We start from the raw sequence: 22,975 nt of genomic DNA on the forward strand, positions 1-22,975 counted from the left end.
CACCACAGCTCTGTAGTATAATTTGAGGCTATCAATGCACAATTGCTACGGCTGTCCCCGGTTCTGTATTGTTCTTTCTAAATCTGTGAAACACGACACCGGAATCCAGTTAGGCCTTGCATTAAATCTGTCGATGAATCTTGGCAGGGCGGCCATGTTTACCACATGAGTTCTGCTGGTGCAGGAGCATGCCAGGTCTCTCCGTCATTTATTATCTACTCTCATTTCCCTTTCAGGGTGGGGAAGTTTTCACTGTTTGATTAGATGTATATTCCTATGTAATGTATTTGTGGAGTTATTTCAAACAGGGTATTTTTTTTTCCAGATTTCTTTCTCGGAGACTACACAGTTGGTAGATGTGCAGCCTACTGGTTGTTTTGCTTTTGTATCCTGTTACTTTGTGTTAGGAGAGGTTTCTGGTAGATTCTATAGGGCATCCAGTGGGCAGAGAAGAAGACACATCTGAGCCTGTCCCCGGTCTTGGGTCTCCAGTACACTCCCAGAGACCCTCACTCTGTCCAGTCTCCTGTCTGATGAAGGGATGGATGGCCGCCTGTTGTGGGGTTTCTGTTTCCTACTTCCTCTTAGGAAAAGTTCTTTAAGGGAGATCCTAGTCTGGGCTTGGTGGCAAGGCACAGGGCTGGGGCATGGAGCCTGCCCTCTTGCCCCCACCCCATCTTCCAACCCTTTAACCCAATGACCTTCACATCCTACATGGTAGGCACCGTAAACCTCAAAACCTGTTCCTGCAGGCAAAGCCCAGTCACCTGGGCAGCAGTGATTGTTCACACTCCTCACCGATGGCCTCGTGGCTCCCTGACAGGACCTTCCTTCTTCCTCAGCGGTTTGCCTGTGTGGAGCCGTCCTGATGTAACCAGGCGAGCACAGCAAAGAACAGTTCGTTCATTTAAAGATCAGTGGACAGAATCAGTGAGAATGGCTCACCCAAGCCACCGTCAGAGTTCTGAAGTCGGACATGGTGACCGGACACACATCCATTCCCACTGACTAGAAAGTAAGAGTTTGAGCCCAGCTTGGTCTACAAGGTGAGTTCCAGGATAACCAGAACTACACAAGAGAGAAAAAAAATTATTTATGGCCAGCCCATGAAGGAAGGCATACTGTCCCCAAGAAGAAACAGACAGGCTCTCTCCCCAGCCAACTGGCACATCTAACTCCTGAGAGTTCTTTTTCCTTCCTTCCTGCCCCTCTTCTTTTAAAAAAGATATATTTTACGTGTATGGGTGTTCTGTCTGCGTGCATATGCAAAGTGCCTGTCCGGGGGTAGAAGCAAGCTCGGTTCCCTGGATCTGGAATTACAGATGGTTGTGAGCCGCTGTGTGGGTGCTGAGACCTGAACCCAAGTCTCCCACAAGAACAGTGAAGGCTCTTGACTGCTGAACCATCTCTCTAGCTCTGCCATTTCTCTTCCAGGTGTAACTTAAGGGTGTGACTCTCCACCTCCTGGTGGCTGCCGGGATTTTCATTTAACCTGCGCTATGTTTTTCTCTTAAACTCTAATAAAATTATCCGAGTCCCACTGGGGCTGCCTAGCTAGGAGCTGGTTCCAGAGCGAGCCTGGGACACTTTCTGGCTTTTACCGACTGTCAATAAGGAAAAGAGACTTTCTGGTTCCTTGTGACACTTCCAGGCCTGGTGACAGATCATAGCCTCTCAAAAATTCAGCTTTAAAAAAAAAAAATCAGAGTGCCTGACAGTGAGGCTCAGCTTAGGGTACTGGCCCAGTGCACAGGAGGCTATCGGCCCAGACAGTGCTGTAAAAATAAACTATAAAGTCACCAACCCAAAGGCACTGGCCACTAAGGGTACCCAACCCACTGTCTTTTGGTTCTCTCAAAGATCAGAAGGGTTCGGTCATGTTCCAGTTTAAGAACTCCACGGCACATCACGCCCTGGTCCACAGAGTCCACGCATGCGTGAGCCACAGAAGGGAGCAGAGGCCTGGATGTAAATCATTTCCCAAGAAATCTGAAACCTTCCTTTGGCAACACTCATCAGTTCAGAAAGAAGAACCCAGGGAAAACCTGAGTGGTGGTGGTGGTATAGGGTGGGGGCAGTGGCAGAGTGGTGGTGGTGGTATGGGGGTGGGGACAGTCGCCAGCTTGGCTGCGACATGCTGAGTGTATCTATTAACCCTCTGCCGTGCCCAGATACTGGAGGAGTAAAACTTCAGGCAAGTACAGGGCCATCTTGGCTCACAGTTCATGGGATACAGTCTGATGGGGGAGGGTAAGGCAGCTCAATGGTGGAGGCCTAGGAGTGAGGGAGGGGCAGTTGTCTGCTCATCCTGCAGCTCTCATTCTCCTCCCCTTTTCCCAGTCTAGGGCTCAGTGCTCCTCGCCCTTCCCCCCCACGGTGCCACCCCCCCACACTCAGGGTAGATCTCACCTCCCACATGGCCCCTGGGGTATTCACATCACTAAAGCCCCCCCACTGTTCTTAATCCAATCAAGCTGACCTCAGCATCTTCTCAACCACATTCTACCTCTCCAACCAACACTCCCAGGGAAGAAAGCATGCCTCAGAGCCCCGGTCCTTCACCTGATGGTCTGAGATTTCATTCATTCATTCACTCATTCACTCACTCATCCATTCATTCATTCACCAATGTTTTCCATGTGATGAAACAGGAGTGGCTAATACTTAGGGAAAGTATTGCTCTGTGCTCTAAGGAGAACAGTAGAAAGCCAGGCATGGTGATGAGCACCTGTCTTCCCAGCACACTTCGGCAGCAGAGGCAGGAGGATAGCTAGCCACAAGTTTGAAACTAGCCGGGTCTACATAACGAGTTGCACATCATCTCGAAGAAATAAGCAAAAGCATCACTAGGCAGAACTGGGAGTGGGTGTGGGAGCATCTGCAGTCAGAGCAGGCGTAAGGCCATTGTGTCCCCCATTTGTTCATCCAGCTCCAATCTGTTCTCGAGGAGCTGTTTGTGCCGGGGATGGCGGCATCATCTGTGAGGGCTGTGACCAGCCCCCTTCCCTGATGGAGCTCCTCAAACCACACGGCACACAGTAAGTACCCCACAAACACTGGAGAGCTGAGAGAGCTCCACAACGCCCATGGTCTCAGACACAGGGAGTGGTAGATCAAGACTCCAATCCAAGCCAGGCTGTCACTGCCTTTCCAGCCTCTACCTCGACAGTGAGACAACTCATCACCCATTTGGTGAGGCCCAGAAGGGCTCCAGGTTTCACTGCTGGCTGAGGTATGGGAAAAATCCCTGGACTACACATTACACCAAATGAGGAGACTCATTCTGTGGGGCTCTAAGAGGCCCTGTCCAGTCCTATCTGTCCCCAGATAGCTCGTATCTACTGAGCACAGAAAAGACCTCCAGGATGGTCTGGGACACATCTGCCTCCACTCTGCCTAAACCGAAGCCAGGTCTCAGGTTTAACGACCCCACTGCCCTTCCTCCTTAGCCATGGCTGAATGAGCCCTGCAAACCTGCAAACACACTGACAGCCGGGTTAAGACTGCTAGGGAGGAATGGGGGTGGGGGGTAGGGGAACCAGAGTGAACAGGTGGTGGGTGGGGACACTGGCCCTGTTGACAATGCTGTCTGGGTCCCTTTTCATCTTTCTCCAGACCCTGAGAGGAGGCTCATTCTTCTGGTCAGACAGTACTCTTTTAAGTAAGGTGAGCCTTGAAATGCAAGCAGAGCCTGAGTGTTGTTGTTGTTGTTGTGTGTGTGGGGGGGGGGTGCCCTGTAAATGCTTAGAAGAAGGGAAGAATACCAGCCCCGGGAGTGGGGGGTGAAGTGGGGCAGGGTAGGTGTAGCCCTGTGGGATAACCCCTGGTTCTAAGAACTCACACACTCCATCCAGGTCTATGCTGGTAGCTCAAACTCTCCACCATGCGGAACCAAGGTTCCCTTTACAGACGGAAAAACTGAGGCTCGCTCAGTAATCTGGCTCCCGCTCACAGATAAGCAAAGCTCAGACTCTGAGCTGGCTCACTGAGGAGTCTCTAACAGTCACCCCAGAGTGTCCAGTTACAGGTGGGAAAATGAACCCCGGAGCCAGCACTCAGGCTGGGAGAGAGGTGGAGTCAAGATGGCTCCACTGAGCAACTCTTCTCAGGGCTTCCCCGAGGCAGCGAATACCCTTTCCTTAGCAGCCCCTCACAGAGCTGACTACAGGGCTGCCCAAGCAGGAGCTCCAGGGAGGGTCCCTGCATGCAGTGGCTAGCTAGCCTCGACCATGGAGATCCCCCCAAGTCCATCCAGGAAGAACTCCTGGCCAAGCTCCTGCCCTGGGCAGTGTTTATTCTGGCTCCTGGGGCTTGGAACATTGATGGGTAATAAAGCCATTTATGCAACACAATGTGGGCGGCTCTTCAAACCCACCACCAGAGGTTCCAGGACCTTCTTGGCTCTTCCTGCCCCCCCCCATATATATATATATATGCTGAGGGTGGAGAGAGCAGCTGCCTCACACGGTGCCTGTACCCACCCAATTCTCTCTTCAGAGCAAAAGGCAAATACCTTGACAGAAAGAACAGGCTCTCTCGGCTACCCACTGAGCAGATGTGGAATTGCAGGTGTGCCCTGGAGGCCCTGCAGAAGAGCTGCTGAGAGACGAGGCAGGAGCTGCCAGGGAGTTACTCACTCTGGCATTAAACAAGTACTTGCATGTGAAGCCCCACAACCCAAAGGGGGGGGGGAGGCTCACAGACTGTGAAAGGCATTTGCTGTGTGTGTGTGTGAGAGAGAGAGAGAGAGAGAGAGAGAAAGAGAGAGAACGGATGGGTTTGTCAACCTCGTGTGTGAGTGACGTGACGGTGACTTATAAAGTGAGTAGTGATAAAAGCCCCACCCACTCCTTGCTGTGTGACCTAGGCCAAGTCCCCTTCTCTCTCTGGGCTCTGGAACCAACATGTCATTATCCTGATATGCGCTAGGTTGGACAGCATGGCTCTGCAGGAATCGAGTTCTTTAGCTAAAACTCAGGATGTTCCACGGCAAAGGGTATGGCTCTGCCCAGGGTCAGTAAACCGAAGCCACGCAGCCAGCCAGGACCCAGCATGGAGTGGAACCCTCTCACCTGCCAGTTCCTACTTGGGACTCTGCAGGCCCACTGTGATGGTCCTCAGACGAGGTCATTTTTATCTTCAGTTTGGTGATGTCTGAGAACATCTGTGGCTCTCAAAACTGGGAGTGAGAACTGGGCACGGTGCTGTACACCTTAGATCCCAAGACTCGGGAAGCTGGGGCAGAAGGTTTATTGTGAGGTCAAGGCCAGCCTGGGCTAGAGAGAGCCTTAGGGAGATCTGCCACCAGTATCCAAAATCATGGTCAGCACGCAGTGTACAGCATGCAGGGCATCTTCCAAGATTAGAATCATCCAGCCCCAGTGTCAAACCTGGGCAGCCTGCAGCCTGTGGGGAAAGGACCCTTGATCCACCCAGGCCACGGGGAGAAGGGATGAGCCTGCGCTGACAGACTGTGAGCTACACGGCTGTGGACTCGCCCCAAATTAAACAAGGCCAGCAAGATTCTCACCCACCTGTGATGGTCAACAGAGTGAAAGAACCCAGTTACCCTGGTGACACGTTTCAGGGTATGTCTGTGAGGGGGGCTTTGGGGCTGGGTTAGCAGATGTGGGAAGACCCACCTCAACTGCGGGTGGTACACCCCATCGTTCCAGGAGAGGCACAGGGGAGAAAAACGACTCCCTGACTGTGAGGGAGTGTGACCAGCTCAGACTGTAAGCCAAAAGGACACTTCCTTAAGTCCTTTTTGTCCAGTATTGTCACAGCTTTGAGAGCTAAGATGCCATCTCAAAGGGCCACTGCAAGGTATACGGTCACCTGCTTAGGTCATGGTTGGCTCAGACACCATGAGTCAAGATGTCCCCTTACCGGGTTAGATGACCTTGGTCTTTGGCTCCACCTCTTAGACAGGGTTCATGGTAGCCCAGCCTCAGAGGCTGCCTGCAAGGTAACCTTGGAAAGACACTGGGCTAGCTGAAACACTCAGCGCTGAGATGTCACACTCTGTATCCTGTGTCCTAAGTCCCGCTGCCTCTCACTGTGGCCCCACATGAAGCAAGAGAACTCCTGGAGAATGCTGGTGGGGACACTGGGCAGCACCACCATCCACCAAGCTGTGCTAAGCACCTCCCAAGGACAGTGACTGACTGTCTCAAGTCCAGTAGTTAGCGGCCAAGCCAGGATTTGAACTCAGAACACTGAGGGAAGGGAAAACCAGGCCCTGCATCCAATTTAATTAGCTCAATTTGTTCCCCATTTTCTCTCAACCAAGTAAGGTTAGCAGGAAACACCAGATCAGTGTTTATAAAGTAAATGGAAGAAGAGGAAGAGGAGGAAGAGAAGAAAGAAGAGGAGGAAGAGAAGAAAGAAGAGGAGGAAGAGGAAAGAAGAAGAGGAAAGAAGAAGAAGAGGAAAGAAGAAGAAGAAGAAGAAGAAGAAGAAGAAGAAGAAGAAGAAGAAGAAGAAGAAGAAGAAGAAGCTGTCTTTTTTTTTCCTTTCTATATTGTGGGGGACCCAGAGGATTCCCTCAGTTAGCCAAGGTTAGCCCCAATTCATTATAGCCAAGAATGATCCTGAACTCCTGACCCTTCAGCTTCCTCTCTCCCACATTAAGTGCTGGGATCATGGGTGTGTGATACCATATTCACTCAGTCTGTACAGTAATGGGGATCAAACTCAGGTCTTGGAGCTCATCTAGGCAAGCACTCACACCACTGAGCCACACCCCAGCAAGCCTTCACCACCTTCAGTTCTTTGTAAACATCTGCTGTAGGGTCTTCCTTTCCTGGGGCAGGGCAGTGGGACAGGAGTCCTTGCCTGGGGAGAAGCCACTGTGTGTGGAGTTCACAATGCCTTCACAGCGAGGCAGGATCTAAATAGGAAGCTGAGCACTTTGGATACAACTGGATACAAGCGGTGCACTAGCGCCCACACAGCAGGTTACCACTAACCCTAAAGAGATGGCTGGCTGCGACCACAGCCTCCTTCATAGGCAAGAACCCCAAGAGATAAAAAAGGCATTCACTAAAAGGGACCATGAGTAGGTCACTCTACTATTCCCGAGGGTCTCAGTGAGAAGTATGTATCTGTCACCTAGTGTTGAGTAACTAATAGCTTTGACAACGGTTTGCGCCCATGCTGGTTTCCAGAGCTACCGATCAAGGACGGCATTTGATGAATGGCTACCTCAGGGTCTCTCACGAGGCTGGAGTCCAGATGTTGGCCAACTCCAAGTCTCCCCTGCAGTCTGGGGACTTGCTTTCAGATGAACCAGCCTTGGAGAGCCAGTTCCCCGGTGATTGGTGACATGAGGCTTCCAATCCCTGCCCTGTGGGCCTCTCTACAAGGCTGCTCGGAGATCCTCTGAGTATGGCAGCCATTTGTACAAACTAACTGCTCCAAGACAGAGGAGGAGAGGGAGAGGGAGCCCTGGCATCTGCAGAAGAGCTCACCTCAGCCTCAACACGGGTTGAGGCTGTAAGTGTGGGCACAGGCACCTGCCAGTGTCTGGCTGCTTTGTGACAACATGGCAGCGCCAGCCATGACAGAAAGGTTCTGGAAGTCCAACTATGTGCAGGACACTGCACCATGCATCCCTCATGCACAACTGCATGTAAGTCATCTCTACCACAGCTTCAGAGTAGGGAGACGGAGGCATAGAGAAACCATAAAATGTACCCACCTCCTCAGAGGGAGATTGAACCAGGATTCAACTCCCAGCCCCTAAGTCCCCACCCCAGAGGTGGCTAGGGGCATCCTAGGAGCCAGGGACTGAACAATGTGCTACCTGAGGGGGACCTCTGAGAGGACCTGTCACAACTCACTTTCAGACTGTCATTGCGGGAGGGTCGGAGGGCCAAAGTGGCTCACACCTCACACCCAGGGAACAGACAGCTCAGGCCATGTCACCTTCAAGTGCCTGCCCCAAGGGACACAGCTCTGCTGGCCTTAAAGGTTCCACAATCTCCCAAAACTGTGCCACCAGCTGGGCACCAAGGGCTTAGTCACACGAGTCCAGGCTCAAGCCCTACCTGCACCACTGCTAAAAATCAGATTAGAAACTTACAATTGAGTTATGTTACTAGAGAAGGTGATGGCTTGCTCTTGTTGTTCCAGAAAGGGGCGCAACAATGTTGCTGAGGCTTTGCCCAGCAAGAGCCCTAATGACAGATCTACACTGTAGCACCATCACTGTTCAGTGCTGGGGAATAAACCCGTGGCTTTGTACACAGTAGGCCAGCATTTCCCCAACTGCTGAAATCCTAGCCTTTGTTTTTGGCTTTTTGAAGTTGAGTGTTACGGAGCCCAGGTTAGCCCTGAGCTCCCCATGTAGCCGAGGTTAACTCTGAACTCCTAGATCCACCTCCTTAGTAGCAGGATTAAAAGAGCGAGATGCCATGGCTGAAAATCTATCATCTTGTGATTATTTATGTCTATGTGTGTACAGTGAAAACACCACAGACCTGAACATTTCCCCAGCCAGCAGCATCAAGCAGCTGTGGCTTGAGGGCTTGCGTCTGAGGACACCTCAGTGTTTCCATCACAGGAACAAGCAGTGTTTCAGACCGAGGCCCGCACAGCACTGAGGTAACCTAGTGCAAGCCAGCCAGTCCCACGGCTTCCTCACGCTGCCCCAACACAAGGCTCCCAGTGGCGGAGACATGAACATTCCGGGCTTCCTGTCTGACATGACTAGTTTCCCATGGAGGAAGCAACAGGCCTTTGTACAAAACATCTCATCTGTGGAGCTGCTGCAGGGGAGAGGAAGCGAGAGCCCAGGGGCCTCGGACAAAGGCCAGAGCGGCTGCAGAGGCTTCGTCCCATAGATGCCAAGTGTCCAGACAGAGAGCAGAGGACTGGAACTCACGAACACAGCAGGGCACCATGGCACCAGGGGCCTGACAGTGCTCCATAGAGCTGCTTCTACCGCCCGTCCATTTCTCTGAGGAGAGGAGAAGGAGGCTGGAGGTTTGTTTGGGGGAGGAAGAGAGAGGGGAAGGAAGCAGCTCAGATGCCAAGTGGATTTCAACCCTGGGAGAGCGTGTGAGCCGTGTCAGCCGTGTTTTGTTTTGTTTTCCCATGTTCCTGTATTTTCCACATGGAAAACGAACACACCCCGCTTTGGGGGCAGGGGGATCAGCAGGAGCCCAATGGCTCCCTGGGGAGCAGCCAAGTCCTTTGTCCCTACCCTGCCTGTAACTCCAGAGGCACCTGCTCTGCGACCCAGCCTTGGGCCCCTCTGGAGACCATAAAGGGACCATTGTTCTCTATGAAGTGACATCATTCTGCCGCCAGGACGGTGAAAAGAGACCTGAGCTTGGGAGGGGCCTTGCCAGAAGAAAACTGTCTGTCCTGCCCGCCCGCATGGACAAGTGACATCATGCCAGGCCTGGGGTGCAGCTAGAAGCCTGGATACCTGGCAGGGGGTGGGGGGTACTTTGGGAGAGGGAGGAGGGGCGGCGTGGCTGAACTGAGACCTCTTCTCAGGGCCAGCATCCAGGAATCCAGGAGAAATGCAGAAACAGTGCCAGGCACACAGTAGGTGCTTGGGAGATGCAATGCATCTGTACCTGGTATACAGAAGGCACACAGTAGGTGCTTAGGTTATGTGATGCATCTGTACCTGGTATACAGAAGGCACACAGTAGGTGCTTAGGGTATGTGATGCATCTGTACCTGGTATACAGAAGGCACACAGTAGGTGCTTAGGGTATGTGATGCATCTGTACCTGGTACACAGTAGGAGTAGGCACATAGTAGGTGCTTAGGAGATGCAATGAATCTGTATCTGGTACACAAAAGATGTGACAACCATGTTGGGAACACAGTAGGTGCTCAATAAATAAATAATTCTGTCCTCACCCAGCATTCCGCACAGGCCCACAATGATGACAGCACTTCCTGGTCCCAAACTCAATGCTCTTACTGGTGTTCTCAGCCCTGCATAGCCAGGCCCTGTCACCCTGACTATCCTGTCCTACTCACTGAGCCAGCCACCTTGGCCTTGGGTTCTTCTTGTACACCAGCCTCCGCCAAGCCTTTCAGTGCTCTCTACTCAGGCCTTCTTTGGTGGGCTTAGCATCACCGTGTGACTTCCTCAACTGCTCCTGCTGCCCCCGAGCACTGAGAGCCCAGTCACTTGTGGCCTGCTTGCTTCCTATGCCTGGTTCTGGTAGCCCTGAGCTACAGAGAGCACTCGGTGACAGGGATGGCCGGGAACAGGATATGCTCTCTCCCCTGTGCCTGACTCGCACAGGACAGGACGCCAGACTTCCTGTGTCCTAAGACCCAGTCACTCATTCTCCTTGGGCCTCAGTTTACCCCAGGGCAGAGGCGAGGACCGGGGGTGGAAGGGAAGCAGAGCCAGAACACAGGGCGAGAAGTCACAGCTTCCTGAGCCAGGTGAGGCAGGGGGATGACCTTGCCCTAGATCCGCTGGACGGACTGCAGTGAACAGGGAAGGAAGGGCCTTCTGGGCTAGCAGGACAGTGGCCCCAGGATACATGTGTGTCAGTCCTATTGGAGCCTGCATCCACCTAGAGTTGACAGAGTGTGTACACGAGGCACAAGTGCTGTGCCAGCCTCCATATGGATATGAGCATCTCAGGTTTTGGTACCCATGAGGGGTCCAGAACACATCCTCATAGCTAGAAAATGATGGTGCTTACAGCAGGGATTCTTAAAACAGGAGGTGGGCTTGAATCACTTACCAGCCAAGTCACAGGGAGCCCAGTTCACAGTTGGGACCGGTAAGGCAGGAAGGGTTGATAGGACTTGGTTAAGTCCACTTAGCCAGCCTTCCTACACACACACACACACACACACACACACACACACACACTTTCCCTCTCACGTACACACAGACACATACACATAGACAGATACACATGCATATACTCTCACATACAGACACATACACACACAGACACACTTTCACATACACTCAAACACATGAACACACACACAGACATACACATACATTCACACACACTCAAAATGCTCACATAGACATACACAGACACACACTCAGACACACACAGACACTCACATACACATACACACATGCACACAATGAGATACAAACACACACTCAAGACACACATACATACACACAGAGACACATACACATAGACACAACTCGCAGGCACATACATACACTCATACAAACACACACACAAGAACACAACACATATACACAGACACACACACAGACACAGATAGACACACAGTCACATTTGCACACAGTGACACACACACAGAGACACACACATATGTAGACACACATGCACACACTTCTCGCTCTTCCTCACGCCCAGGCCTCCTGAGCCAGACACCTCTGTGTACTTCTGTGCCCCCAAGTCCCCATTCTGTCCCTCCCACCCAGGTCTCTAGGCCTCTAACACGCCCGGCCTTCTCTGCACCATGACCCTTCCTGCCTCCTGGGGCCTGGACTAAGCACTGTTTTTTGTTTGTTTGTTTGTTTGTTTTTTGTTTTTTTTCCTTCTTTCTTATCTGGGACAGCTAGAGGCTGCCGTCAGCCAATGACTTCAAGGCTGGCTTGAGATCTTTCCAGCCAGCCTGCCACAAATCCTCCCCTAGACACAGCCCGGGGCCCCTTTCTGGATGAGGGGGAAGATTGCCTGCAGCCCCATGCCCCTGCCTGCCTTAGGAAGCTCCCACCCAGAAGACAAACATTTAAGTTCAGAGTGAAAGGGGGTGTGTGCAGATTCCCCACTTTGTTGGGAACCTCTGAAGGCACAGTTTGGGAGAGAGGGCTTGGCTGCCACGCACAGGGGCCATACAGAACCCAGGTATTACACCCACCACTTGGGGGTGCTCCTTGTCTGCCAATCATCCCATTCCACAGAAGAGAAAGTGAAGGCACAGAAAGGACAGAGGCCGCTGGTCCACTCAAAGTAACACTCCTGGGAAGAGGCAGGCTGGCATCCAATCTCACCCAGGAGGATCTGCAGCAAGACACGAGTCCCCCACCACACACAGTAGGACATCTTGGCACCTGACAGACTTACAAGTGTTTACCTACTATGTGCCAGCAGGTTGCTGACAGCATCTCAGAACAAGCGCATCGTGCCCTCACTGGACAGAGGAAACTGAGACTTAAGAATGGGTTGAGCCAATGCCAGCTCTGCCCACCACAGAGCAGAGGCCAAGCGGGAGTCGGAAGACCTGGAAACCCGCACTACTTCTGGGTGTATTTATGTTCACCCACTTGCCACCTGGGTGGCTGGCCCGTCACTGGGAGCACACTCCACATGCACAGAGGCACAGAGACTTAGGGCAGCATCCAAAGTCACACAGCCCAAGAAGGGCCTGGGCAGAGGGCAGGGAACAGAGCTAGTGTTCCTGGAGAGGATTCTGGGGAACAGGGCAGGAGGAGACAGACAAGCTGACACAGAACAAGCTCTTCCTTTGCGGAGAATGGGCAAGCACTCAAGACCCAAAGGAGTGCAGACTCCCGCACAAGGAGTCACCCCTGATCAGCCTCACAGCATGGCTTCTGGCCTGGGTGAGCCCCTGCCTAGTGGCTCGGTGGCTGTATGTGCCCTGCTGAGTCCCCTGGTCTCTGCGGACAGCTGCATTCCCCTGCTCAACAGTGTCTCATAACCACACTGGCTCTGGGGACAAAAAGGGATGACTGAACCCATGTCTGGCCTCGAACGCCCCTGAGAACTGGGACAACTCAGCCCGGGGCAGAGGCCAGCTATCTGAAGACACCGGGCACTGCAGCTAAGCTCCATTCTGGTTGGTGACGTTAGTGTGCCCGAAGTCATTAGAGGTCCCAGAAACCATCTGCCAAGAGTTGGGCAGGGAAGTGTTCTTCCTGCTTCTCTCTCACAGCCAGACTTCCCGCACCTTGCTGCGCATGCCCACGAGGCCACCGTTCTGTCTCCAGACCCGCCTCATATCACTCGTCCAGATTACACTCACTGGCTATGATTACCCTGGTCTCACAGCATAGAACCCAATAGCTGGGCCTGGGCACTCCACAATGGCCGGGCTCCTCACACAAGCCCGAGCTCCCAGGCTCCCAGGCTGGTAGGACCTGCCATCACCTGCCACCCAGTCCCCTACGGCTCCTCCCCTCAGAAGTCACTCAGTGTCTCACTTTTGAACAGTGGCAACCAGGCAACTGCCTTAAATCAGCACACAGGCGATGAGACCGCTTGGTCACCATGGGAGGGCAAGAGGAGATGGAGCAGGTGTCAAGTAAGCTTCCCTAAAAATAGAGATGCCGGCATGCCGTGGGGGCAGCAGTGCCCCCCCCAATCCCCGCACAGCCCTGCTCACAGACAAGGAGCCAGGAGTCCGTTCCCCACCAGCTTCAAGCAGTGGGTGCTGCACCTGCAGAGCAGCCAACCCAACCTACATCCCCCTCAGTATCCCAAGGCCATCGTCACTGATAGGAAAAGTCCTCCCCTGAGGCTTCTAGGAGTTGGCCCCCTCTCAGGAGTCCAAGGGAAGGGACCTTCCCAGGGTTGCCCTGCTATTTTAAACCATACACATCTATCCCCAAGCTTACAAGATCAGGGGCCTCGGAGTCCGGCTGTCTCTTCCGGAGGGATGAGAACCTCTGTTGGCTGCGTGCGGAGAAGCGGCGGAAGGACTCTCGGCTCCGAGAGGCCAGGTGTCTGAAGGAGGAGGTGCGCTTGAACGGGGTGCGAGCGGCGGACTCCCCGCTCCGCTCGGTGCCCACCGTGGCCGTCACCAAGTGCAGAGCCTCCTGGAAGGACCGCCTCACCGTGCCAACCCACTGAGTCATGTGTGTCTGGGCCACCGAAAGCTTGTCGCCCAGGTAATCCATGGGGCCAGCCTGGAGGAGGGGGCAGGCGGAAGCAGTTAGGAGGCCGACACTGCTGGGGTCCTGGTCCTTCTGTCGGTGACCGTCCTTGGGGAGAAGTTCTGGGCTCCGATGGGAAGCCCGGCAGAGAACATCAGCGCAAGTAAACTAAACATCGCCCGACAGGCATCCGTGCGGGTCACGAAACAGGGACAGGACGGGTCAGCAGGGGGTCACCAGCAGGAGCCTCGAGTCAACCAACCAGGTCGTCCAGTTCTAGTCCCTGGGGCCAACCCTGATGAAGTCAAGGGGCAGGTGGCTGTGGAGAACTGGGCGAGGGGGCTGGCACCCCAACTCACTTCCTCCGTCCATGCAGGGAGAACTCCCATGCACACCTGGGAGCCACCGCCCACCGCCGCTGGCCGCTCTCTCTCCAGGCTCTTCTGGCCTGAACTAGGCAGATCTCCAGTCCTCAGGCTGGAGACTCCAAACGCGAAGCCGACTGAACCTGCCGCCCAGCAGGCAGCGCGCTCACTTCCGGAGAGGCAGCCACCCAGCCCGGGTCCCCTGGCCCGGCAGCCCGGAATGACATCAGCCCCCTGTCTTGGCGAGGGGCGCACAGCCCAGGAATGCAGGAGGGGCCTCGGGAGGTGGCCGCCCAGGGAGCTGGCGTCAGCCCCAGTTTTTTTTTTTTTCTCCCCCTAAGTCTCAACTCGCTCGCTCGCTGTCCCTCGGGGACTTCATGTGCCAGACTGCTTACCCACCCCAGGCAGCACCGTGCACGAACGCGGGTGAGTGCGAACCACCGGAGTGCGCTCGTGTGGGGGCATGTGCGTGGGAGGCGCGGCTGCCCCGGGGAGGTGGAGGGGCCGCTGCCGCTCGAGCCTCCAGGGCTTCAGGTGAAGTCTGAGGACCTGTGGCTGGCTGTCAGTCTGTCTCCCTCTCCCGGCAGCGGCAAAGCCCTTCGGCTTCCATCTCCTTGCGGAGCTCGAGCTAAGCCTCCCCCACCAAGCTCCTTCCCCCTCTTATCCGCTCAGCAGTCCCTGCTGCCTCTCCTGGAGGATGGAGGACACAGGTGACCTGCCCTGAGCTTCCCTCACGGGTGGGTCTGGGGCTGAGGTGCCTGCATTTTGGTACAAGCAGGGTTGCCATGGCAACTTGGGGGCACAGTATCTGCCCCTTTTCCTAGGCTGGGCACAAGGAGCCATAAGGATGATTCATATGTACGGGTAGCACATGAGCTCACTGTGTTTAACCCTTAAGGGCTGGAGCTTGTGGGGGCTAGGGTGATAAGAGAGAAGAGGGTGCACACTGGACAAGGAGGGGCATCAGCACAGTGGGACTCTGGACTCTGGACCTTCCAGCCAGGCTCTATTCCCCATCTCTGTTCCTTCCGTAGGTGAAGAAATGCCGAGAGGTGGATTCACATGTCCAAGGTCACACAGCAAGAGCTCGATCAAGGTGCTCTTGGAAATGGCCCCCTCCCCATGGTTGCGAGCACGTCTGACCCCCACACCTCACCCACTGCCAGGCCTCAAAAAAATATTGACTTTTCAAAATGCCAGGCCAAATCCAAGGTTGAAATCCACATCTGCCCAACCACCTGGTATGATCGCTGCACCGCCCCCTCACCTCTCTGTCCTGAGTCAATATTTGCTCTCTAGACACCAGACTTGCCAAAGTAAGTTTATCTTGGAGGCCCACCCTGTGACAGACAGTGTGTGCAGGCTACCTACAGCCTCCTCTTCCTCCTCCTCATTCAAACCCCCAGCCCCCACTCACAGTGGCCCAGGCATCTCCAGTGAGAGTGAGCGCCTCCTCTGGCCCAGGCTCATGGCCCTGTGCTGTGGAGGGTCAGAGGGATGCAACACAGCTGCTGACTGATGCCACCTGAGCCTGACAAATGCTCAAAGGATCCCATTTGCTAAAAAGGGAGACTGAGGCCTAGAGAGCTGAGGCTTTGTGTGGTGGCCTGCCTCCCAGAGGCCCCCAGGGTCCCCACTACCCCTCCCACAATGCATCAGGGTTGGTCCCCGAGCGCCACAGTGAGGATGACTCTAGGGCATGTGAGGGGCAGCCATGGTGGATGCTCTGGAGGAGAAACCCACAGAGAAGAGACTAGAGTTCCAGCTAGAACCCAGCACCATGGCTGGCTACTGGATGAAGGCAGGTACCTGCCCCCAGTCAGACCCAGAGGACAGGAACCATGGCCAGCTTCCCGACTAGAGTCACTGGGAGACAAAAACTCACTCAGCCAAGCTGCCCTCAGTCTCCTGATCATAATACGTGCAAAGGTCCTGAGGTGAGCCAGGTTCAGAGGGAACTGTGGGGATGAGGACAGGATGGCTTACAATGGAAGGAGGGCCCCTGACTGAGGTCAGACTGTGTGCCCAGCAGGTGAGATGTCACCCCAGCCTGCATCTCTGCAGATGAAGAAACATGCCAGGGGAGGGCCAATCCCCTTCTCCACCTGAGCCTGGCTCCTTCCCTAGCCTCCAAAGGGGGCTACACCCACAGTCACAGCCGGGGTTTCTGGGTTCCACAAGGAATTCACAGCCTCCGGCCACTTCATAGACTTCCCAGGTAACAGACAGAAGACAGGAAAGGATAGACAGGCCCTTCCCAATCCGGCCCCAGAAAAGCCACCCCAAGAACCTTTCGAGAACGGGAGGGGGACCCAGGTGTGACAGGCTATCTGGACACAGAGATGGAGATCATTGCATCCTTCGGAGGGGAGGGGGCCGTGAAAGGCATGCGACATATCTAAAGTGATCGTAGCTCCCACTGAATGGCTTCAGGAGGGGCGCAGCACCCATAATATTTCTAAGAGAAGCCAAACACCCCAGATGAAACACTGCCCCGTTGGAATGGACAGACACACTGAAGCTGGAGACCAGGTTGGGATGGACAGGTGCCATCAGCTTTGAAAACACCTCAGACGGGGCTGGAGAGATGGCTCAGAGGTTAGGAGCACTATCTGTTCTTTCAGAGGTCCTGAGTTCAGTTCCCAGCAACCACATGGGGGCTCACAACCATCTGTAATGGAATCTGGTGCCCTCTTCAGGCCTGCTGGTGAGCATGCAGGTAGAATGCTGTATACATAACAAATAAATCTTTATATATAAAAAAAAAATCTCAGACACACAGTTTTTATGAAAAAGACAGCTGTCCCGGGCATCATTTCAAATGTCTTGAAGTGCTTGCCTGGGGCTGGAGAGATGGCTCAGGTGTTAAGAGCACTCACTGCTCTTCCAGAGGTCCCGAGTTCAAATCCCAGCAACTACACCGTGGCTCACAACCATCTGTAATGGGATCCTATGCCCTCTTCTGGTGTGTCTGAACACCGCTATAGTGTACTCACACATTAAAACAAACAAACAAGAAAGTGCTTGATTGTTGACACCACAGTTCACTACAGATACCACATGTGAGACACACGTGAGAATTCACCTCGGAAGGAAGAACACACAGGGACTGATGCTAAAAACACAGCTGTCACAAAATATACAAGTGGGACACAAGAAGCCGGGTGCTCAGCCAAAAGGGGCGGGTGGGCTGGGAAAAGCGGGGAGTCTGGATCCAGGATGGAGGAGAACTCTCTCACATGGACTCTGCCTTTCCAGTATTGAGTCTTATTCTTCATGGGATTTTGCTTTGACTTAAAAATATATATACTCATTTAAAATATTATTTATCCTGACCACTAGCTGTTTTCTTGTTTCCTGGTACTAAGTGATGGCCTCATGGGCCGTGCCCTGCCTCCTACTGTGCACTGGACTGACCAAACCAAGTCACAATCTGCAATTGGCTTTAACTAGCCACTGAGAGAGTAACTAAACCTCTCTGATTTCTCTCACAGATGAACCCCACCAAGTGTTGGCTGGTTGACTCCTTCCTGTCCATCCCCACATCTAGACGGTGCACTTGGTCTTTTGCCCATGAGTCCAGCTTGCCATCCCCAGAACACAGTCTGGCTCAGGGCTGTACAAAGGGTGACCATATATCTCAGTGAACAGTCAGCAAAGAACTCAGAACCCAGGTCCCCTGCCCACAGGGAGACCAGTCTGGGGACATGCTGGGGACAGAGCTCACCAGACACTTGTGTGTACCCCACTCTGTCCTTGCTCAAGTCTATGGCCCGGCCTCCATGTCAGCCACCAGCACAGTTGTCCCCACCGTCTCTGCACACAAACACCAGCCCCACTGCACTCTGCTCCCCCACCCCTGTCATCGTTGTCCCCCAAATACCAGCTGTGGACAAACATCAGGACACCTTGTCCCCCATACACACCATGTATGATGTCACAAACAGGATTCACTGTAATGCAATACCATGTGACATCACGGTGCTAAGCCATTATGTCATCAAATTACATCATGTACCACCATGCTGCCTCACTGAACTGTCTCTGTCACACACCTCATCTGCTCCTGCCAACAATGCAAGAAGCTCCATCCCATTTTACAGATGGATAACACAAGGCAGGGAGAAGGGATGGACATGGCCAGTCCAGCGTCACACAGTTGTAAGCGATAGAGTCACCAGCATGGTGCAGGAAACACTGTGGATCTTGGCTTTTGGCCTCCTTTAGAGAGACAAGAGCGGGAGAGAGCCGGGAGCCAGATGCTGGCTGCTTGCTCCGGCTTCCAGTGTCACCATGTGCTCTGGGAGTGGGGCTATAAAAAGCGTCACTCCTAAATCTGGGGCAGCACAGGCGTCCCCCCCAGAGGGCTGTTTCTGCAAATGCTATTCTCTCCAGGAAACTCTGGGGACGCCGCAGGCATTCTGAAAGCAAACTGTATCTTCCTTACATAAGGAATCTGCAGAACTGGGGACCTGTGGGGCCCGGGAAAGAACCGAGGATGCTGACCACAGTGTGGCGCGAGGCAGAGAGCCCACGGGTCTCCCGAAGGGAAGAACTTGTCATTCACTCATTCATTCATTCATTCATTCATTCATTCATTCAATGAATAGTTATTCCATATACATCTGAGCTGACACAGAACAGAGCTGTGGTCACTCCCTGCGCAGCTCAGCCTGCCTCTCTAAATCTACACTGCTGAAGGAGAAAGCCCTTCCCCCAACCCCCATCCCCACCCCCACAGGCCAGCTCAAGCCCAGGTGCCACCATTCCTGTCCAGATCAAGCATACACCTTCAAGATTCCTTGGTCTAGTGAAAAAAGGAAAGGCCAACAGATGCCTGGGACCTGAGAGCCAGGAGACAGAAACAGAGATGGCAAACCCAACGCAATGAGGAGATGGGTTATCTGGAAGGGGTTTGGATGGATGAATAGGAGTCCTTCCGGTACTGAAATGGGAAATGGCCAGAAGTGTGGCCATGTTTAGTGTTGACTCTGGGAGGTTGACACACTACATAGATCCCTTTCCAGAGCGAAGGCCACCTTCCCCTTTCCCCTTTCCTCCTTGGCTTCCCTCTGGCCTCACAACCCAGGGTGGTTTCCCCCTCTGCCCAGGAGGTCTCTCCCTCAATGTCCTGGGTCCTGAGAACAAGCCAAGGAAGTGGGCTATTACTCTGCTGATAAGAATGATGTCAAATAAAACCATCACTCAAAGGTGTTCCCGGCTGGGAGCGACCCACACCTCTCGCCTCATTTAACCCTTGGAACAACTGCGTGGGTGAGCACCTGTGAGCTCTGACAACACGGCCACCCTCACAACCCTGAAGGGCAGTGAGGTACGGAGGACACCAGAATCATACTCCTCACTGAGTGGGTGAGCAAGACTTGGGATTTGATCTCAGGCTCCTCTGGCTCAGATACTTTCCTTGTCTTTCCCTGATACCTCAGCACAGAAGCCAGAAGTCACACTCACCTCACTCCAGACCCCAAGAAGGGTCAGAGCAGCCCCCAAGTCCTTTTCATGGCTATGGCTTCCACTCTGTGGGACTCTGCATTCCTGGGGCTCCCCCAGATGCCAGGAGCTGCTGACAAGGTCACACTGTGTACCCACCCCCCACCCAATTCCAGCTAACAGCCTGGAGATGAATCCCCAGGTGCACAAACAGAAGGTGGGCAAAGCCGGGGAAAACCCAGTCTACTCTCCTCTGACGGAGCTCTGTGGCCCCAGGCCTGACCCATAGCTTGCAGTCTCCTCTGAGACCAGCTCACTTATGCCCAATAGCTGCTCACTCAAGCAAGAGTGTGAAGGGGCTGTTGTGATTCTCTCAGGAGGGTCCCTTCTGGTCCTTGTCAGTATGCTGAGACCTGGGGCCTTCAGAGTCATCCTTGGCTACACAGGGAGTGTGAGGGCCAGCCTGGGCTACATGAGGCCTAATCCGGCAAGTGTCGGGGTGAAGCCCACTCACTTTAAATGGGTTGAGCAGGGAGGTTAGGACAGTGAGTTCTCTGTGATTTCCTATAGTGTTGTCCCTCTCGCAGAACGGGGAGATAATCACCGTGCCAGGAATTCTCTATAAAAATTTCATTACTTAAAATTAAAAAAAAAATTTAAGCTAACCTAGACGGTTTGGCACAGTACATGGCCTGACCTCTGGGAGGAGGGGCGGGCGTCTGAAGAGAGATGGTGACTGCTCTGAGTCTATTGTCTTTTTTTTTTTTTTTTTAAGATTTATTTATTTTATGTGTGAGTACACTGTCGCTGTCTTCAGACACACCAGAAGAGGGCATCACATCCCATTCCAGATGGTTGGGAGCCACCATGTGGTTGCTGGGATTTGAACTCAGGACCTCTTGAAGAGCAGTAGGTGGTGCTCTTAACCACTGAGCCCTAAGTCTATTGTCTTGTTCAAACACCACCACCCCCAGAGACCCTAGACATCATCTCAGAGGCAGGCCACACATGCATCCCCTGGGCCCCATGGGAAATTTATCAGGTGCCTCTGGTTCCTTGTAGCACGTGATTGTGACGCAGACTTTATTGGGCTGTGACTCCCCCCATCCCCCACCGACTCATTTCCTACTTACCCTAGACACTGACTGGATGAGTCTCCATCCTGGACATCCTAAACTGCCCAGGCCCTTTCTGCTCCACACTGCTGCCACGCTGTTCCCTCTTTCTGGGACACCCTTCCACCCTTCTCACTCCTGGTCTAAGATCAGGATGTGTTGTCTACCAGCCCTCTCCTCTGAGAAGCCTCCCTCAAACCACAGAGCCTATACTGGCCATGACTTAGTTTACCAACCAATTGCTGAGCCCCCGGGGACAGTTGGGCTGCATCTGGATCACCCAGAACCCTCACCAGACATTCCCCACGCCCACCACGGAACGACTGAGGCCTGGACCAACCCACAGAACTCCCAGCATCCTTAGGCCGGTTCCCATAGCAACAGGGAAGGAGTTCTGATAAGAGGGAAACTGTAGCATCTTGGCCTCCACCTCCAAGTCCACCCAGGTTATTTATAACCACGCCGAGCACATGGCCACTTCCTTGTGTCTGCGTATTTAACATCGCCAGCCGTCATTTCGGAGGGGCACTGTTAATTAACTTGGGAGAGGGAGGGGATCACCCAGGAAGGAGGACTTTCTAGAAACACTCCCGTGGGAAGCGTTTCCCGAACTGTGGAATGCAGGGGCATGGCCCTGCTGTGGGAAGGCAGGCCTATGGTCAGCGGTCTCTCACTGTGGAGCCAGGCAGGCAGGGCCTAGCACAGGCAGGAGGGTTTCAAACACAGTCTACCTGCCTGGCACCCAGAGGGAGCTGCATACCACCATTCTTGCCACGAAAGACTGGATTTCAGGGTTTTGGATCAATGAGCCACCAGTAGGAACTGGAGGAATCAATACCTGGCCCCTGAGAGGTATTGACTTCTGAGCTGTCAGTCAGCCACACACAGCTGAGCTATACCCCCCCAAGGAGCACCCCAGGATCTTAGGGTCACAGTGAAGACGACAATGGGTTAGGAGGAATTCGGGGGATTCAGCTGGGGTGGTGGTGACTGTGGAACCGGCTGGCTTGCTGCACTGGGTGTGGAGCAGCGACTTCCTGGAAGATAGGCCGGTTACTCAGCACCGGAGGCTGGGACTCTCCTGAAGAAAGACAGATCACAGTTCAGCAGAGCAAGGCACTTTGCTGAACCTTTCCGTTGCTGATGCCCAGGACTAAGGATTGAGAAAGGACACTATGCCCACATAGGGAGACACCTCTTCCCTGCCTACCACCCTGGTTTTCAGCCCAAGTTATGAGAAATCGCAGTACCGCCCCAGGGGTGAAACAGACAAGGCTCAGTAGAGCCAGGCAGCAGTGAGGGAACCATTCCGGTTGGTGGTGGGTGCAGACCTGGCCCAGACTCAAGACTTGTTCAAAGCCAAGTGCCTGCGTGGCTCACGGAGCCATCACTGGCCCTCTCTGGGTCTTTACTGTGTGACCTCGGGCAAGTGGCTTGCTCTCTCTGTTTGCTTATGTTTGGTAAAGAGAATAAAATTGACCTGTGTGTTAGGAAAACACGTGTGCACTGCACCATAGAGACGAGGAAACAGGCAGGGAGTGGAGGATGGGGGATGTCTATTTGGTGGCCAGTCTGAGTGTGAGACCTGTGCTCCCGTGTTGCCATGGCTCAGTTCACAAGGGGATGATGGTGACCACTGTGGTGTCTGCACCTGACTCCATCTTTTTATCCTGGCTCTCCCAGCTCTGCCCCTCTCCTCAAAGCAGCAGCAGTAGTAAGGCTGTTCCTCCTCCTGGCTGCTGGAGGACAGGCTTCTCACAGCTCCACTCCTGAGTCACCATCTCCCCCAACACACACACACACACACACACACACACACACACACACACTCACTCACTCACTCACACTCACTCACACTGTTCCAGGAGTCACCCTAGGTCATGTTCTAGCAGATTTTAGCACATAATCTTGGCAGCCCATCTGAAGAAAGAGACACACACACAGAGTCACACACCCACTCACACACAGACACACACTCCCACTCTCACATACTCTCTCACACACACACTCACACACACTCTCATTCTCATACACTCACATACACTCAAACATACTCTCACACACTCACACTCACACATATCCACACTCTCACTCAGACACACATTCACACTTTCTCACCCACATTCACAAGCACACTCTCACACTCTCTCTCACACTCTCACACACATTCACAAATACACTCTCAAACACTCTCACACTCACTCTCAGTCCCTCATATGTTCACTCTC

The 22,975-nt window shown here is 53.5% G+C and overlaps 1 protein-coding gene and 1 long non-coding RNA gene across 9 annotated transcripts in view; one reads left to right on the forward strand and one right to left on the reverse strand.

Annotated features, from left to right (window-relative positions):
- Kiaa1671 (KIAA1671 ortholog) overlaps nt 1–22,975 on the reverse strand; it is a 133,448-nt gene that overhangs the window by 36,495 nt on the left and 73,978 nt on the right. Inside the window, exon 1 of one of the 7 annotated variants that reach the window (XM_029476893.2) lies at nt 13,562–13,843. The exons of the other annotated variants lie outside the window; for them this stretch is intronic. Within the exon in view, the coding sequence (XP_029332753.1) occupies nt 13,562–13,843 (282 nt within the window). Of the gene's footprint in view, nt 1–13,561; nt 13,844–22,975 lie in introns of those variants that run through there. 7 annotated transcript variants of the gene reach the window in all.
- LOC110293839 (uncharacterized) lies at nt 12,989–15,351 on the forward strand. Of its 2 annotated transcripts, XR_002377865.3 has the most exons (4): nt 12,989–13,248; nt 13,557–13,834; nt 14,006–14,610; nt 15,219–15,351. It is a non-coding gene; the product is annotated as an uncharacterized LOC110293839 (long non-coding RNA). The 2 variants fall into 2 exon arrangements; XR_015046983.1 differs by having other exon boundaries at nt 13,557–14,610.

This window comes from Mus caroli, unplaced genomic scaffold (genome assembly GCF_978045245.1).
Source record: "Mus caroli unplaced genomic scaffold, Mus_caroli_1 scaffold_4, whole genome shotgun sequence".
Taxonomy (NCBI): Eukaryota; Metazoa; Chordata; class Mammalia; order Rodentia; family Muridae; genus Mus; species Mus caroli.